Source organism: Barbus barbus (genome assembly GCF_936440315.1).
Source record: "Barbus barbus genome assembly, chromosome: 33".
Classification (NCBI taxonomy): Eukaryota; Metazoa; Chordata; class Actinopteri; order Cypriniformes; family Cyprinidae; genus Barbus; species Barbus barbus.
Window position 1 is genome coordinate 4,522,405 of NC_136761.1, and position 19,567 is coordinate 4,541,971.

Here is a 19,567-nt window from a genome sequence, read left to right on the forward strand (position 1 = left end):
TTTTTTTGTTTGTTTGTTTTTAACACTGCAGTTATTTTCTGGCCTTAATCTAATAGACAATGTGTATCATGTATTTAGTACACGACTTAAATAAATCTGTAGTTAAAGTCTCCATCAAACACCACAATTACTTTGGCATTGAAGAAAAATTTAAAAATAAAGATGAATAATTTTACCATTTTCACAGTTTATTCAGAAAGGCATCAACAGTGACATTGTTTATCTGACAATAAACAGTTTTTCACAGAAAATACAAATGCTACACATAGGATTCGGTGTTGATCTTCACATACTACAGGATTCCCTCAAATTATTGCTGTCTGGAACGAAACCTGAACTGTTTGATTGGCCATCCGATTACATCCTTAACAAATTTAACAACATATATCTGAACGAATAACTGATCTGTAGGTGGGCCAGTAAACACAGTCAAGTAACCAGAGCAGTTATGTCTAAGGTTCAGATTTAGTGAAACAATGTAGCACTGGGAGTTTCCAGCGTGAGCCGCTGTGTATCCGCAGGTCCAGCCATTCCTGCTGAGCCACGGCCAAGTAGGACTCGGGTGGGGAGGAGGACAGCAGCTCAGGGGTCACTGAGCTCTCAGCATGTGTCAGGGCCTGCTGGCATGCTGCCTGTATGTCCATACTCTCCAGATTATTAAGACTCCCTGCTGCCTGATCCATGACCTGTGCACTGCTTGGACCTGAGGAAACAGGACACACAGGTATTAACATAAAGCTGCTGATGTCTGTTCACACAAAGCGAAGACTCATTTGACTCCAGTTTTATTTTTATATGGCGTGAGTAACCAGTCACATGACAAGTTGAACACTACTCACTTTTTATCCTGCTAAGCCTACTGTTGTTAGACACTTTGCCTCAAAGCAAAATTTTATCCTGGCTGATGACAAATAACACATTGCTACAATGCTGTTTGTTACTGAAACTTTTGCCTTCGGGTTGATGCAACAATCATGCCACTAGGTGGCAATATACAGTAAATCCAGCATTATATTGCAATAAATGACAGAGTGCACCTTGAAGTAAGATGACTCAAGTCTATTAGCCTATTAACCAGTCTATTGACCAATGTTGTACATTAACTATTAACTTTAATCAAAATCAAGATGTAAATATATTATAGTTATAAAAGATGTTTTTATTTATGCCATCTCTCTGATTAATAACATTGTTTGTTAAAGAGGCATGAATTGAGAAATCAACTTTGACTTGATCATTTGGCATTGTACTATAAAGATATCCTTTAAGTTTCAAAACTCAAAACTTATTCGTTTGTCCAAAAACAGCTTTTATTGAAACCAAGCTAAGAAAATTACTGTTTCATATTTTGCCACATTATGACTTCACAGTGTGATGAAAGACCGCCTCTGTAGAATCAGATCAAGGCCTACTTCTACATCATTGCATCTTTGGCCGTGTACCAAAGAAGATGAGGAGAGCAGAGCAACACAGGATTGTATTGAATTTTCAATAGCGTTTTCCATATGTGGAAGCATAAATTGTGACAATCCAAACACAATTGCAAATCTTGCATTAATCGCTTGCGTTTTCACTTTCGCCAATGATTTTGCATTTAAAATTTAGCAGTCACAGTACAAAGTCTATTTGCAACTGTATTTCCCATGTAACCTGCCAAAACTTGGAATCGCAATTCCATTTGAATTTCCGATGCCTTGCACAAAAACCTTTCAATCACTGTGGGGGGTGGGACTATACTATGGGCAGTGTTTGTATTGGGAGGTGATGTCACTTACAGATGATTGTGCCGAATGCTTTGAAAAATGGAGGTCATTGGTAAAGGCTCCATTAAAGGCAGCTGCCAATCCGATAGATGCATATGAAGGACCAGACAGTGCAACCTGGGTCTCCTTATATTTTTGGCACCTTGTACATAAACAATTCCATTGTTTTTACCCCGAATGCAGCGACTATCCCCTGCTAACAGCAGGAGCCACAATGGTATGCACAATAGTCATTAACCAAACGCACATGAGCAAACAGACAGTGCAAATCAGAACAAATCACATATTATATTTTATTTCTCTTTTTTAATCCGTAACGGAGTGCACATGCAATGGCACTTAAGTGTTGCACCTGCCTAAACATCTCTCACTGTTCACATTCCGATTGATGCATGTGACCATACCAAAACGGCCTGCCCCAGATGATATTTCACTAGTCAGGACTAAGCACAGCTGTAGAACATGCCACAGCCAAGGTAAGTTAACTTTGCTGATGTGCATCAGTTGGAGTGCAAACAGTGAAAGATTTTAAGGCAGGCGCGAAGTTTATGGATTAGGTAAGGTGGCAAATAAGTAATCTCAGTCGGAGTGTATGAGAGATATGCGAGATATCTTGAGACAGGTGAAAAGCGTTTGTTTAATAGTGAATATGGACCTACTGTGCATACTGTTGTGGCTCCCGCTGTTAGCAGGGGATAGTTGCTGCATTTGGGGTAAAAATCAAAGGAATTTATTGTGTTCGGGTTCCAAGAATATAAGGATACCCGGGTTGCACTGTCTGTTCGTTCACACACTTTTGTCACATTGGCAGCTGCCTTTAGTGGAAGCTTTACCAATTACCTCCATTGTTTAAATGGCACATAGTATAGTCCCAACCCTGAGACAGGTTTCCGTATAAGGCACGGGAAATTTATATCCTAAAGTATTTATAATTCCATTTGAGTTTTGGCAGGTTGCATGCGTGATGCAGAAAGAGTGAAAAAGCAAATATAGTAATTAATATTGCTATTTAAATATGTACTTGTAGGACATGGAAAATACAGTTGCAAATGGACTTGGCAGTCACTGTGCATTTGCGAAAACGCAAACGGTAATGTAAAATTTGTAATCGCATTTGGATTATGTCACAATTTATACTTCCACATATGGAAAATTCAAATGAAAATACAATTTGCAATTCATTTTGAAAATAGTCCAGAATATCCTTCCATAGTCACCGCCCTAAGAATGGCCCTGTTTATCAGTGACGAGAGTTCAGGAATCTCGCCATCAAAATGATGATCCTGTAATGATGCCGTCTACACTGCCCAATGAATCTGTTTTTTACATTGTGTTTGCACTGTTAGCTATACTGCATTGTTGTGCTCTTAATCACAAATATACAGCTTAATCACTAAAAACAAAAAAAAACAAAAAAACACTATAATTATATTCCATTACTCCTTTAATACATGTCTACATTAATAGTAGAATAAAATTTGATAAATATGTCACAATGACATGAAGTTAGTGTTACTACACTAAATCCATGATAAAGGCGATTTGTAGATTGAAAAGTGTTTCTCATTTGTGTTTTTCACTGAATTCAAGTGCTTTGTATTGAACCTCAGCAAGTAAATGAATCTGCTCTAGTAAGCTCGCTCTGCTGTTTGAACTTTGAGTCGAGCGGATAAATGGCGCATGTGGCACAGTTCAGATGAGTAGAGATGTTTGTTACACTTCTGGTGCATAAACATTGTATCAAACATTTATCGAATTCTTGTTGTTTTATCAAGGAAAATTATATTTTGTCGTCCAGCCCTAGCCTATGAATCAACACTTTTCACAATTAAATGTCAACAGCTGTAATAGTAAAATTACTTATTTCATATGAAAACATTGTAGCCAATTATAGCAGTGGGCATTTACACTGAAGACTCACAGGAGTCACGCCTCTTCCAACAGAGCGTTCAAATAGAGGGCTAAAATCAGGGTAGAAAATGGCCTTTTATTTCTAAATTAAGACAATTTTATGTAATTTGATCTTTAAAAAAATACTAACATTATAAGTGCACCTCAGGAAACATTATGAAATAATTTTAAAAAGCAGTTAATGACTTTTTTGTTTTTTAATGAACTCACAGCAGTGTCTGAAGGGCTCCCAGCTGCGAGAGGGCAGGTAAGGTTTGGCCATAGGCTGCTGAAGCAGGCACACGATTGCATTATCCACCTGATGAAAAACACGTAGTGACAGCAGCTTCTGGTACAGCTCATCTGAGAGGCTATATTCCTCTGAACGAATGAGATCTCGAATCAAGTCGAAGTCCTGCTTCAGCTGGAGAGCTCCCTGAATACTAGTGTAAATGAAGAATTCACAAACATGAACAGGGAATGTAAGAATGGAACATGAACCACTACAGTAAGACCACTGCACCACCACACGTTTACTAACCTAAACTTGATCTTCTGTTTAAGGATGTGCTCCATCCAGGCCTCCATGAAAGCCGTCATAGCCTCAGTGAGAGCAAGAATACGAGAATCATCAGGCAGAGGCTGAACACCCTCCAGCACCTGACCAATCACAATCTGAGCTGCAGAGGCTGCATAATCACTAGGACTGCTGGGCAGCTCTAAAAAATAATGTACAGAATTTTAAAAATATTTAGGAGGATTTAGCAGTCTACAAGTAGACTCAAACCACTGTAAATTTTCATTCATTGCATCGATACCAGTTTTGTGATTGATCCTCCAATGCTTTGCTGATGGCATGGTTTGCTCAAAGATCTCCACAGACATTTTCTTGCAGTCTATAGAAAAGGTCCTCAGGACAAGATCAGAGGAAGCCTGCAATATCAGACAAACAGAGTAGGTCATACGGTGTAAAAAAAAAAAAAAAAACAGATTTAAAGAGATCGTTAAAGAGGTAATTTTATGTATTCTTTTAAATGCTTCCCTGTTGTAACATTATAATGTTAATGCCTGTATTCACTATCTATTGATTTAGTTAGTTTTGTTTTTCTTTTGCGTCAATTTTTAAAGCTTTTGAGAGAGGTAGAGAAGTCTCTTATGCTCATCAAGACTGCATTATTTTGATTGAAAACAGTAAAATAATGAATGAATATTGATGTTATTGTGAATTAATATTGTTATTAGATTATTTCATATATTTATTTGAAAAATATTTTTTTACTGTAATTTCTGACCAAATGAATGCATCCATACTGAAAAAAAACAACAACAAAAAAACTATTATTAATTTCTTTCTTACTGACCCCAAACTTTTCAACGATAATTCACAAAATATGATTTTGTATCATACCAAGAATGAAAAAGTCAACATTTACTCACCCTCATGTCATACCAAACCTACGGAGCCCCTAAAGGGACATGGGTGTGGAAAAAATATGGTGTGGGAGGTTTATGGGGTTTTTTTTGCTTACCCTCACAAAACTTTTGCATTCTCTCGCAAAACCAGTTGAGCTCTGACAAACACTTCCTGTTTACTTTACTGCTTGCAGTGGTTCATACAGCTTACAGTCAGTGCTAAGTTCAAGGCATGGTTTTACAGTTTATTAATAAAATATACTACATAGCCTACAGGAAAGCAGATAAGCCCAGAATATAAACAGAAAGCGCTAAATTGCACGTTAAGTGTTTTCCTCTCATAGAAGCCGTTAAAGAAAATACAATGCAGCTTAATGAAGATGGTGATTAAAAAAAGGCCAAATATTCTATAGAAATTATTAAAAATATATACTGTGTACATGCAGCAGATGAGCCCAAAATGTGAGCTGAATTGCCACACTTGGCTTGAGATAAGAAGAAAGTGATATAAAAAGCCCAAATTTGATATTTTATTAAAAATGCAGTGCCCTCCACTAATATTGTCATCCTTGGTAAATATAAGCAAAGGCAGCTGTGAAAATAAACCTGCATTGTTTATCCTTTTGATCTTTCATTCAAAAAAAAAATAATAATAATAAAAAATAATCACAAAATTCTAACCTATCATTGAAGTAAAACAATTGAAATTGAAATAAATGCTTTCTCTAGTTCATGTGGGCCACAATTATTGGCACCCAATTATTGCAAGGTCCCTTTCCCAAGATAACAGCTCGGAGTTTTCTCCTATAATGTCTGAAGAGTTTGGAGAACACCTGATAAGAGATCACAGACCATTCCTTCATATAGAATCTCTCCAGATCCTTCAAATTCACAGCTCCATGCTTCTTCTCTTCAGTTCACCCGACTCATTTTCTATAAGGTTCAGGTCGGAGGACTGGGACGGCCATGGCAAAAGCTTCATTTTGTGCTCAGTGACCCATTTTTGTGTTGATTTTGATGTTTGTTTTGAATTATTGTCCCAATGGAAGATCGAACCACAGCCCATTATAAGATTTCTAACAAAGGCAGTCAGGTTTAGCAGCTGTTGGTATTTGATAGAATCCTTGAAGCCATGCATCTGAACAAGATATCCTGGACCTCCGGCAGAAAAACAGGCCCACGACATTAAAGATCTAGCAGTATATTTAGGCAGCGGCTATTTACACTAAGTGTAAATAGCGATAGACGCTATTTACACTAAGTGCAAATAGCAATAGATGCTATTTACACTCGGTGTAGATAGCAATTAGATGCTATTTACACCAAGCGCAAATAGCATATTTTTTTGGCAGCGGCTATTTGCACTAAGTGCAAATAGCAATAGATGCTATTTACACTCAGTGTAAATAGCAATTAGATGCTATTTACACCAAGTGCAAATAGCATATTTTTTAGTGACAGATGCTATTTACACTAAGTGCAAATAGCGATGGATTCTATTTACACTAAGTGCAAATAGCTATAGATTCTATTTACACTATGTTAAAATAGCAAGATGTTGTGCTATTTATACTACTTATTGCAAATAGTGGCAATTATCTGCACCTCAGTATTGTAGTACATTATAAAACAGTACGCAATAATAACATACTGAGTGTAAATTATCATTTTAATTCAAATTTATTAAATGGATGCCACCTTATTGGGACAATAAAGCCCTCCCTACACCTACCCGATACTTTATTTTCAACTTGTTGATTATTTCCTTCATTTTTATTGAAAATAAATGCCTTTCTGATGCGATATGAGATTTGAAAAGGGAGAAAAAAAATGTTTGGCAAAAGGTGGGCTCGAACTCGGGTCGCTCGCGTCAAAAAGCATGCGCCTTACCATCTACGCCACTGAAACTGATGTTGATCTAGCTTCTTTTCTTAATGTTGACTAACGCAATCACACGTTAGTGGGCGGAGTTAGTGTAAATAGCCTTTGCCAACAAGATGGGCTATTTGCACTTAGTGTAAATAGACACTCCGGTATATTTAACCGTGGCCATGGGGTAGGGCTGTGCAATTAATCGAATGCGATTCTCATGGCATTGGCTAGGCAATATTGCGTTCATAATCGCAGATGAATCGCATTCGATTATGAACGGGAAATTTCCTAGCTTGTCAGTGAACTACGGCTCTGTGTATTAATTGACGCTCCATTTGAAAGCAGGTGATGGCGATTGACTGCAAATCACGGAACCAGCTTTTCTGACGAGATGCGCATGAGAATCGCATGCGATTATTTGCACAGCCCTACCATGGGTTACTTTTTATCCCTTGTTTGTACTAAACCCAGCTGGTGAGCTCTTTTTTTAGTTTCATCTGACTATAGAAGCCAGTGCCATTTGAAGTTCCAGTCGTGTCTGACAAATGAATATGCTGGAGTTTGTTTTTGGATGAGACAGGAGAAATTTTCCTGAAACCCTCCCAAACAACATGTGGTGATGTAGGGGCTGTTTGATTTTTTTTTTCCGGCTTTCTGACCCCTCTGCAATTCTCCAGCTGTGATCCTTGGAGAGTCTTTGGCCACTCAAACTCTCCTCCTCACCATGCATTAGGACAGTATAGATACACGTCCTCTTCCAGGCAGATTTGTAACATCTTTAGTTGATTGGACCCTCTTAATTACTGCCTGATGGTGGAAGTGGATCTTTTCAATGCTTTAGTTCTGTTCTTATAGCCATCTTGTTCTGCATATCAGAACTATATTCTTCGGTTTTACTCCTTGTGATGGATGATTAAGGGAATTTGACTTGTGTTCCTCATATTTATAATCCTGTGGAACATGAATTCATGGCTGGACAATTTCATGCTCCTAGATACCCTGGTGTGCTAAAAAAATTTTAATATAAATGTGAATATATTTCAGAGATATTTTACTCATAAGAATTCATAGGGGTGCCAATAACTGCCCAACATGCATTGGAGAAAAAAACGATTACTTCAATGATAGGTTCGAATTTTGTGAATTTTTGAACGAAAGATCAAAATGATAAACAATGCAGATTTATTTTTACAGCTGCCTTTGCTCATATTTACCAAGGGTGCCAATATTAGTGGAGGGCACTGTATATAGTATGTACAGGCAAGCAACACGTTAATCCATTATGCCATGTTAAGGTTTTTGTTTTTTGTTTTTTTTCTACAGGGGAGAAAACACGTGAAACTTTGCTTGTTCATATTCTGGGCACATCTGTTTTCCAGTGCGCAATATATTTTATTAATAAACTGTATACAAGATTTGGTCTATTTATATCACCGTCTTTGTCCATTAGCCTACCTTTAGCATTTTCTATAACGGTTTTCTATGGCGGAGAAATATTCGATCATACGTTCATATTCTGGCCTATTCTGCTTTATTAATAGTAATATTATTAATAAGGTTATTAATATCAATAGTGTTATTAGTATTGATAGTAATTATGAATACCAAATTTGGTCCTCCAACACAAACTTTTTGCAAGAGAACGCAAAGTTTGCTGAGAGAATTAAAAAATATCGCACCCTGATTTTTTTCCACCACCATGTCCCTTTAGGGGGTCCGTACAAACCTGCATTATTTTCTGTGGAACATAAAAGATGTTTTAAAGAAATGTCTCAGTGTCAATACAATTAAAGGCAATAATCACCAAAACTGTTTGGACACCACCATTCTTCAAAACATCTTCACAGAAGAGAGAAAGTCATACAAGTTTTAAATTACATAAGGGTGAGAAAATAATTTATTTTTTGGGGTGAACTAACCCTTTAATAATTACTCAGGAATTATGTAATGATGCTAGAATTTCTCACTTGTAGATCTGTAAGTGCCTTAGAGAGTGAGGCTGTCTCCTGAATTATCAGAGGGTGAGCTGAATTTCTGCCAGTGGCTTGAGTGAGGTGGACCAGGCCCTCAACTGACTCTTTGAGATCCTTAAAACAAAGACAAATAAATGTTCAAAATCAGAATATATCCTGCATCAAAAAGATGCATATACATGCATGGGGGCATTTCAGTAAAGTTTAAAGGTCAGTTTACCTTAAGATCTCCTTGTGTGACCAGCAGGAACTTAGTAAGGGACCAGGAGGCCAGAAACTGGTAGGCTTTACTCATAACCCAGACAGTAGAGGACTGGACAGTTGCAACAGATCTACATAGTAATCCCAAATGATTTTTCTTAACTCTCTTGGATCCACTGTCAGCTGGTGAAAGACATCATACATTTAATTAAGCAGCAGGATGAGGTTATGTGATCTTATGTACCTTGAACACTGTTCAAAGTAGGGATATAAAAGTACTGGTACTTTGTTACCAAGTAAATATTAATAATATAAAACAATATTTTTTCCAATTAACACATTTCTACAGTTTCTGCAGTAACGGTTTATTTTATTTTTATTATTGCTCGTAATTATTGTTTACATTATTATTTAATTTATTTTTGCTGTGAAACTGAGTATAAACTACCATTCAAAAGTTTGGGATCAGAACTTTTTTTATAAAGAAAGAAACAATTAAATCATATTTCATATTCATATTTCATTCAGCAAGAACAAATAAACTGATTAAATGTGACAGTAAATACTTTTCCATTATTACAAAAAAACAACAACATATCACTGTTTCTACAAAAATATTAAGCAGCACTGTTTTCAACATGGATTATAAAAATAAATGTTTTTTGTGCACCAAATCAGCATATGGTGTATTTTTGGTAAATTAAACGCAGGCTTGGTGAGCAAGAAACTTCAAAAACTTTTAAACATCAACTTCAACTTTTGAACGGCAGTGCAGCACCAACTAATGAAATGACAACCCTATTCTATTTAACATACTGACAATGACAAAAGTGTAAAGTTGAGTACCTGACTCTACATCTGGGTATTGCAGTAGCTGAAGAACAATATGCAGAGGTGGGAAGAGCTGGAGAATGAGATCCATAGTGGCGGTCCTCACTGCACACCTTTCCTGTTTAAATCCAGGGACACACTTCTCTTTTAGCCCTGAGCCCAGCGACAAACACATCACTACAACAGGACACAATCAAAGACCAACATCACTTCAACAGTCAATCATTTCACTGAATAATCATAATTTGGTTATTATAACTCACTTTCATCCCACTGTCTGAAGGCAGCAACAGATAAAATATAAGAGCAGAAATTGCTCAAATTTCCTTTACATTCCTGTGGAACGAAGTCTACAAAGACAAAAAAAAAAAAGGGATGAAAAATAATGATAAAAAAAAATAAAAAATAAAAAATAAATCTTGAAAACCCCTCTTTAACTTCATAATAATAAAAGTGACAATCCAGGAAGGAGCACTTGAGCTTAAAATACTACAGATGCACAATATATAGTACCAGTAACTTTATAGGTATTAGCAAATACTTTCTATGGCAAGTCTCAGAAATATTTAAGAGATGTAAATATTTTAATACACAAAAATAGCCATAGAAGAGACTTCTTTACATCGGTTATTGGCTTAAACAAAAGTAAATATTTTACAAAGAAAAGTCTAAGATTTTTGAGATCTTATAATTATTTGTAAAGTTAATTTGTAAAATACAAAGAAAACATGCAATACAATTCAAGAGTTTCAGGTAAGAGCTTTTTTTTTTAAAGAAATTAATACTTCAAGGATGCATTAAATTGATGCATTAATAGATTTCTATTTCAAATAAATGCTGTGCATCAAATAATCCTGAAGAAAATCAATCAAGTTTCCACAAAAATATTAAGCAGCACAACACTAAGCAAACTTCTGAAAGATTGTGTACATCATGACTATACTTAATGTAAAATAGATACTTTCTTTTTCGTTTTGATTTTGAGGTGAAATATGATCCAGACATTTCTTTGTGAGATTCAACCATTAGCATTACATATCTTTTCTAAACACATTACACACTTTATTTAAACATTTGATACTTCAACCCCACCTGCACATCAGTACCTTCAATATACAAATGTTTGAGCCATGTGACAAAATGAAGCACCATTTCATCATTCCACTGGTTGATACTTCCCAGAGTGCTGTTGTACGGCTGACAATAAAAGTGTCTTACAACTGATTTACCAAATTCCCTCCACAGCAGCTTCCTATAATAAGAAAAGAGCTTCATATATGCGTCAGACTTCCTGAGATCCACCGCGGCCACGTTGTGGGTCCTGGAGGTCATTCTGGGCCTGTTTAGCAGTCTCTCTTCTCCTTCACTGGCCCCACGACAAATCAACACATAGTCCTCCAAATCAGCTGTCCTCTCTAAAAGAGGTTTTTTGGGAATAAGTGAAGCTAAGAGATTTGTTGAGGTCACTAGGACTTGAAAGAGGGTGTCGAGACACTCTCTGTCTCTCGAGATAAATGAAGAGAATGGAAAATTCGAAGAACAGAGGCCGTGAAGAGGCTTTTGGGGCACCTCATTAACAGCAACTTGAGGTTCGAGTTGTACTGTATGTATGTTTATTTCAGGAGAGGATGAAAGCTGACTATTGAGATTAGAGTGTGCAAAGTGACTTTTAAGTTTGTTGGGGTTTTCTGCTATATGGAGGAGGTTATTCTGCTGGGAAGACAATGTGTAAAGTTGTTCGGCTGCTTTCTGAGCATGACTCTGGGCCAGAATCATCATCAACTGCTCAACTGGGAATTTTTTAGGACCAGTTCTGTCTCGAAGCAAAACAGATCCTAGCTGTGGCCCGTATGAGCTGAACATGAGCTGTGAGTCACAGGCAGATGTTGTACCCTGGATCCACTTGTCTTCTACGATCTGGTTGTACAGCTCAACAGCACACAGCAGGTCCACTAATGCATCTCTGGGCACACGATCTAGCTGGGCAGCAGCCAAAGCAGAAAGAGCAGTGTGGATGCACCGCTCCATCAGCCACAAGGCCTGGAAGCCCAGTAAGTGTAGAGTTTGACGCATGGAAGCAAGGGTCTTCACACGGCTGAAAAGAACACGGCGGAGATGGAAGTCAGATTGAGCGTTGGCCCAGAGCAGATCCCAATGGTTAATGTGAACCTGCATTTCCTGGCACAAAGCTCTAAGGCTGAGGTTCCATGCGGAGTTGGGCTGCTCAGCTACTTGCCCCCTGTCAGCCAAAAGGAGATGCGTCTTCTCCAACACTGAGTCCAGTTGCACCACAAAGCAAGTGGCCACATGTGTGCGACGGCTGTACTCATGGAGGAAGAGCAGCTGAGCTCTGTGGTCCATCAGGTGTTGTAGCTGAGAGTAATGCTGGCTGAAGGCTGCAAACTGATGGTGGTGGTAAAAATCATTTTCCTCAGAGGAAGAAAGACCTACGACACAGCCAAACAGCCTGCCTCCTGATGCAGGATTACGGAGTGTGTGGCATTGAGAGCTGAGGCTCTGTAAAGTTTGCCCAAGACGCTGGATATTTCTGGAGGAACAGGAAGTGATACTCTCACTCTCAGAGTCCCAACTGCCATCTTTGTCCTTCTGCCCCATGAGCCACTTCAGACTGGGGTTTAAACGGTTGCGAAACAGAGCCTCTGCCCTCTGGAGGGATTTGGTGAATGGACCTTGGTACCAGGAAGCTGGGAGGAAACAGAAATCCAAAATATGAACTAAAAATGTTACAGTGGAAACCCATATAAAACAGGGTTTGCAACTCTAAAGTCATTTGCAAGTCATGTTTTTTTGTCCTTTTTCTGAAATTCATCAGGGAGGACCTATATAACTCTCTGAGGTCAAATTAAATACCATGTGGAATTTTATTTTACTTTTTTTTTTATGAGGTTCCAAATTTTTAGCCTGTTGAAGGTTAAATGTTTAAAGTTAAAAGAAAATAAATATGCACAAAATTGGTGGCAATTATCAGATTTAGTCTAAATTAAGCTGTCCCTTAAAAGAGGTCTGAAAGTATCAAATGGCAATTTGTAGTAATACTGATAACATATTTCCAAGACTGGCCATTTGTCCAGGCTCCAGCATCCCTCTGTCCCTACACTACATAGGAAAAGCGGTTGGGAAAATGAATGAATGCCTGAATATACTTCTAATAATAATAAAAAAAAATCTGTTTTCTGTCAGTGAAGGCTTGATTACACTAAACAATGTTTACAATCTGAACAGATTTTAAAACACTAGGCATCATTCACTTCCAGACTTTGTAAAAGGTTACAGAAGGAAAACTGGGCATCATACACTAAATGACAGAAGACTTTTATACACTACCAGACCTTAACATCAACTCATACAGAAATATGTGCCTCATTACTAGATGCAAGACAAATGAAAACAATAGCTGTGTCCAAAATCGCCCACTCATTCACTAATCCTTATGGCAGTTGAGTGCACTATATCAGAAAAGAGTGAATGAAATAAAGTGAATGAATTGGGACACTGACTGTATGTATATACACTGCACGACAGAGAGATGGAGCGGTCACAGAAACAGCTTCGTCAAATAAGTACTTTAGGAAATAATATTAATAACAACAACACTCACAATGATTTTATGTTGTAATTATACATACCTCAGGGCAAGCTTTGTAGTTTCATTGATGGTATTATTATTGTTTTGTAATGCTTAAGTTCATATAATTAAAATATTATTAAAATACTGAATAAACAAAAATAAACATTACATATACACATATAGCACATCAATTTTATGTATTTATTATTTTTAGTATCTTGAAACTCTCCCGAGCATTATTTTGATTATATAAAAAAGATGACAATGACAATGGCTTCCTCAGGCGACCATTAATTTCACATTAGGATGAATACGCTACCTGCTGTAATTAACGAATATTTATTTTTTAAATCATCCACCAAATTATCACCACATCTCTATCATCTCTTGCAAGTTAACAACACCACATCCTCAGTAAATTACTCAGTTAATGCCTATATAATATATTTTAATATTAATAATCTATGAAATAAACGTTAAATCAGAAATAAGAAAGTTGTAAATGGCATCTCTCATTCAAACTAACTCATTCCCAGTATCTCTTCCAGCTCCTCAGTCCTGTCTGCATTGAATTATGGGAAATAGTGCTTCAGCGAGTGCACATCTGTTATACACTCGAAATCAGAGAGGACTGTGGGTAAAAAGTAGTGAACAAATGTAGGAAATGAACTCGTTCAATCAGAATTTGGACAGCACTACAAAATGACCGACACCAGATATAGTGCACTATATAGGGGATAGGGAGCGGTTTCGGAAACAGCTAATATGTGTTCTAAAATTGCCTCAAAATATCAAACATGTTTGAAATGCTCTTTGCCTCTATTGCTTAAAAAAAATTGGAGTCCATTGTGCACCCAACTTATGGAATGTGCCATTAGTTGTTTAATAATGTGCTATAAACGGTTTTGATTCTTGCATATTTTGTTTGTAAAATTGTCTTCACAAATGAAGACAATTCTCATGAACTTTGAAGCTAATTCTTTGATAAAGTCTGTATGGTGCCCTGGTAGCCTGTTTACAGTATTCTGTCCCACTTAGACACAAAAATTTTTTTAAATAAATTGGAGTATTACTATTATTACTTTATTTTATGTAGAATGAAAGATGAAAATATATTGAGGTTGTGTTAACCATGCTTATTTTAGACATTTAACCAAAAACCTATTTAAAAAACCCATTGACTTTGGGACAGTGAAACTAGAAGTGCAAAAATGGTAATTAATTTCCAGTGTTTTTTTTTTCTTAACTCATTCCAGCAGCAGGCTATTAGCGGAGTAATAAGTCATGACCTCTGCATTCAAGTGATATATACATATTTATGTAACATCATAGAACTTTCAAGAAGGCTAAACACAAAACTTACCATCATATTTGTAATTTGAAATATATTCTTCATTAAGTATTTCTGAACAGTCACTTTGCATCCTCTGTGAAAAACACAGCCAAAAAAAGAAAAAGATTAGCAAAATTATATGAGTGAGGACACCTTGGTTCCTCATTTCTAATTCTAGATAGATTGAAAGAAATTTACATCAAAGTTCACTGATGTGCAGTGATGATAATAAGAATGGCAAATAACATGCTACAAATTATTTCAGCAATACACTGATGTGTATGAAAATATGAGTCATTGTGTCTTACCTGTTCATTATTAGAGCATTGATTTTCAGGACTGTCACCAACAGAACTGTCCTTTTTTTCTGTTTGGGATCAGAAATGTCAGAATACAAGCAAATGATGAAATGTCAATGTTATTGAAATTCTCCTGATCCTGTTTAATAATTTTAATTCTGCACTCTGGTATACAATAAACTGACATTAACAGTGAAAAGTTTGAATGATTTTAATTTTTAATCTTCTGAGCCCGTATTCACAAAATATCTTAAGGATAAAAGTAGCCTATAACTTGCCGATTTAGGAGAAAATCTTAAAAATAATGGGCATGTCAGTCCTAAATTTTTGCTCTAAGAATATTTGACAGTGTTTTAGCACTAAAACTAGCTCCTAAATCTGTGAAACATTAGGAGTAGTGAAGATGACTCCTAAGTCACTGAGGCCCCGTTTACACTAGTGCATTTTCGTTTTAAAACGCATAACTTTTGCTACTGTTACGCCTATCGTTTACACCACTCCGGCGTTTTCGAGGTTGAAAACAGAGACTTTTGAAAATGCTGCAGACCCCGTTTTAGTTTGAAAACTCCGGAGTTGTGTTTCAGTGTAAATGGACCAAAACAGAGACTTTTGAAAATGATGGCATGGCAGCCCACATTCGCACTGCGTATCCTTGACAACTGTGTAAACAATAACATCATGCTCATTATTGTACCCATAGATATGTATGGGTAGATTCGCCATTTGACCGCTCCAAGCACGCAGACGCATCTGGCATCTAAATAATAGGGAATCTACCCATTCATATCTATGGTTGTACCTGCATGAATGGTCACGTGACAAGCGTTTTCCTTTGTGTAGTGTAAACGGAGATCATTTCTGAAACGCAAAGGAAAAGCCAGTGTAAATGAGGATTGTTTTCATTCTAAACTAAAACACACTAGTGTAAAAGGGGCCACAGACCAAGCCACAAACTATCCTAAAATGGCTGTTGCAGACAACCTGCCTCAGAATGTAAACATTTTACAAACATGCTGCATTTATTAGCACACGTTTTCACATGCACCTTTTTTTGGTTTTGGAGGCTATCCCAACTCCAGATTTTCCTTTGATTATGTCCTTGTTTTTATTAACAAGTTGGGCAAGAAGTAACAGCTGTTTTGCGTCCAGTTTGGTTTTCTTTTACGTTTCAGCCATTACTATCAGCCATGACTATTCCACTCTAATTAAAAGGCTGTTTATATGCATATTCACTAACTGTTAACGAGAAGCGCACATGCTTAGCTGAACATATACTTGTTTATTTAGTGATAATTAGCCTGTATTTGTTCATTTGAAGGTGGCAATTAACACTTTTATTTTTAAACCTTTATTTGAAACTAGCAACATAATATTGCGCATAATATACAATATTTCTATGAATAAATCTCTGACAGAGACTATCAGCCAATCACTGTGTGCATAGTTAGTAAGCATGCTGACATCATCCATAGCAATAAGGTCAACCCTGCCCTTACTCTTAGCTTAAGACTTCACTATTCCTTAGCTAAAAAACTTTTACTACTATTTAGGAGAACTCTTAGTGTTAAGATAAAATATTTTGTGAATACGAGCCCTGATCAAAAGGCTTCTGCCTACATGCGTGAACTCTCTTATTTATTAAATGTTACACTTTATTTTAAATTAATATTAATTAACAACATGCACTTACTCTATGATGATAAAGGTTAGGGTTTTGGTTGAGGGTTAGTTGTTTGTTATTTAGCATAATTTACTGTTATTACTACCAGTAAGATGTGTAACAAGTACAGTGCAAAAATTAAGTGCTATCTTAATAAAACTGATCTTTTTTTAAGGATGAGTTAGACTGGACACTGAAGGAAAAGCTGCCAAAAAGAGAGAAAAAGATTTCTACGCCTATACTTTTTGGTCACTACCTCCATGTGCGGTCTTTCCTAGGTTTCCTAGACTTTACAATTATTCCACGTAATACTGTAATAATGAAGAATGAGTACACTACTGTTCAAAAAGTTTGGGGTCAGTAAGGTTTGGTTTTGATGGAATGATTGATTGACTGATTGAAGAAAATGTAGCAATGTTGCATTAAATTTGTCAAAAAAAAAAAAAAAACCTTATAAAAGTGATTTTTATCTCATTACATCAGTATTACTGCGCCAACACATCTGTGTGTTTGCTTGGCAACCATTCTGCTATCACTATTACTGCGCCAGAGAAATTGCTTTTAAAATGTTTTGATTTTGTTTGTGAGTTTTCACTTAATAGGTGGGCTAAGTGCATGCTAACTGTTTTATAGAAGCAAATAAGCCCTGTGGTTTACAGTAAATTTAGAAGACCTAAGAGGCAGCATCAGGCACAACATGAAGAAAAATTTAAAAACTTGTGAAGAAAAATTCTTCCTATGTTTTTAATTCTACAAATACATTAAGCAGCACAACAGTTTTCAGCATGGGTAATAAGACATGTTTCTTGAGCTCCAAATCAGTATATTTGTATGATTTCTGAAGGATCATGTCACACTGAAGACTGCAGTAATGGCTGCTAAAAATTCAGCATTGCCATTACAGTTATCCACCTTTTTCCTACATCCAATGATACTTTGCGCAAATTATGGGAGTAACGTCTGTTGCACTATAAACAATAAGTGAAAGGTTCGCTCTATAAATGCAATAATAAGAGTTTTGGGCACAGAGTTTCTACTCACACTTCAACCATCAATCATTGAAAGGAAATTTAAAAGTGTAAAAGCATTAACAAACTACTTTTAGCTTACCACGAATAGCCCCAAAATGTCAGCAATATTGCAGACCAATTAAATATCACAGCAGTAGCCTAATATATGTCTATATTCCATAACATATGTTGACTTAATCAAAAATGTTCATTAACACCGAGTCATAATCATTTGTTTAAGCCAATTGCCTACTATAATTTAAATAGAAGCCAAAGAAAATGAAGAAAAGTCACTGATCTATAATAGAGAAAATTCAATTTCAGCAAGTAACAAATAAAAAGCCTGTTAACATTAACAAAGTTGGTATTAGTGACAGTATCCTCTTTTAAAGACAATAAGCCACAGGACAAAAAGATTAAAAGGTGAAAGTGGCACCTGCTAGCGTATGTGTGTTTGTTTTGGTGTCAGTCTGTCCCTCCTGTGATCCGCCGAAAGCGTGAGCCATTTCCACCTCTAACCAACATCCCTCCTCCACGACAACAAATAAAATACACATTACAAAGATATGGACAGTAACACAACTATATTGTTAACAAAATTATAGTAAATCTAAGAGTTTACCTGTTCATCTCAAAGGAAAAGTAGGCGTAGGTTGCATCTCTACTACGAGACTAGTCTACGAAATAAAATGACAAATTAATAATAATTAGCAGAAGAATGTTTTACAATACTGCTTTGCTACAAACAAATAATCTTCAAGTATAAATAACATTACACGTGACAACATAACACTAGGATGAGACTTACCTGTCATTGTAACCAAATGAAAACATTCAAGTTGTGATTAAATCCCGTGATTTAGTTTAACATCCACCCCTGTGTCTGTATCCTCCTCCATTTGATTTACACTAATGCTAACAGGCTAACAGTTGTTAACTCGCCAGTACACAACTAGTGCTCGGGCCCGCTAATAACATCATCTTCCTAATAGTCACTTATTAGCGCACATGATAAACCTTCAGTTCAATAAATTACCTATTATAGGAAGACACCTATTTTGAGGGGTAAATTAGGTTAGTTAATCCTCAGTTAAGCACATATACAGGAATTAGCATAGCATGAGGAGAACAGAGCCAATAAGAAAAGAGAACTCGGGCTGTGTCTCAAAACCTAGTGAACTGCCTACTTAGACAGCAGCATTTATTCGTAACGTTGTAAATTTATAATCATACTTAGGTAATGTTTATGGAGATAATTATTCAATAAACTGGGACGATATTCATCAGAACCATGGCTCACGATCTAAAAGTATAGAGGAGTTATTTTTCGAAACGTTTGAAATTCATACCGGATTTTTTTTTTCTTCTTCCTTGTGACAATATACATAAATACAAATAAAATAGCAAATGTCAAACGAGCCTATTGTTATGGGACCCAATGCCAACCCGTCCAACAGGCGGTACATGCGGTCGCCTAGGGCCCCGCCCGCGGCCGCGAGGTTTGGCTTGTCTGAGATGACCCAAATCTGCGCAGAACCGATCACCGCGAGATGCATGTCGGTTTGAAAAGTGTCCGACTTGTTCTGATGTCATGCTGACGTGTGCCAAAAAACTAGTCTCGCGACGGCAAGGCGGGTATGTCGGATTGCGCAGTCGCGCGCAGTTGCTCTCCACCGATTGCGACAATTTGTCATGAACTTGTACACTCAATGTTAAGAAGAGTCAGAGTAGTA

The 19,567-nt window shown here is 36.7% G+C and overlaps 1 protein-coding gene across 1 annotated transcript; it reads right to left on the reverse strand.

Annotated features, from left to right (window-relative positions):
- Window positions 1-173: 173 nt before the first annotated feature.
- Window positions 174-19,437, reverse strand: ccdc142 (coiled-coil domain containing 142). Its single transcript, XM_079390203.1, has 14 exons — window positions 18,643-19,437; window positions 18,457-18,511; window positions 18,271-18,364; window positions 15,174-15,232; window positions 14,896-14,959; window positions 11,050-12,648; window positions 10,207-10,293; window positions 9,959-10,120; window positions 9,132-9,295; window positions 8,906-9,025; window positions 4,472-4,586; window positions 4,195-4,372; window positions 3,885-4,096; window positions 174-703 (listed from the first exon to the last, which is right to left on the reverse strand). Exons 3-14 carry the CDS (start codon window positions 18,338-18,340, stop codon window positions 453-455), a joined length of 3,081 nt encoding a protein of 1,026 aa, XP_079246329.1. The 5' UTR covers window positions 18,341-18,364; window positions 18,457-18,511; window positions 18,643-19,437; the 3' UTR covers window positions 174-452.
- Window positions 19,438-19,567: the final 130 nt, after the last annotated feature.

Bases quoted from the DNA above. Each gene is read 5' to 3' on its own strand.
- ccdc142 (XM_079390203.1), bottom strand. From the start codon at position 18,340: ATGGCTCACGCTTTCGGCGGATCACAGGAGGGACAGACTGACACCAAA. The intron at 15,233-18,270 runs GTGCCACTTTCA...GATCCCAAACAG, and splicing joins AAACACACATACGCTAGCAG to AAAAAAAGGACAGTTCTGTT. The intron at 9,026-9,131 runs GTAAACTGACCT...CTTTGTTTTAAG, and splicing joins TCACACAAGGAGATCTTAAG to GATCTCAAAGAGTCAGTTGA.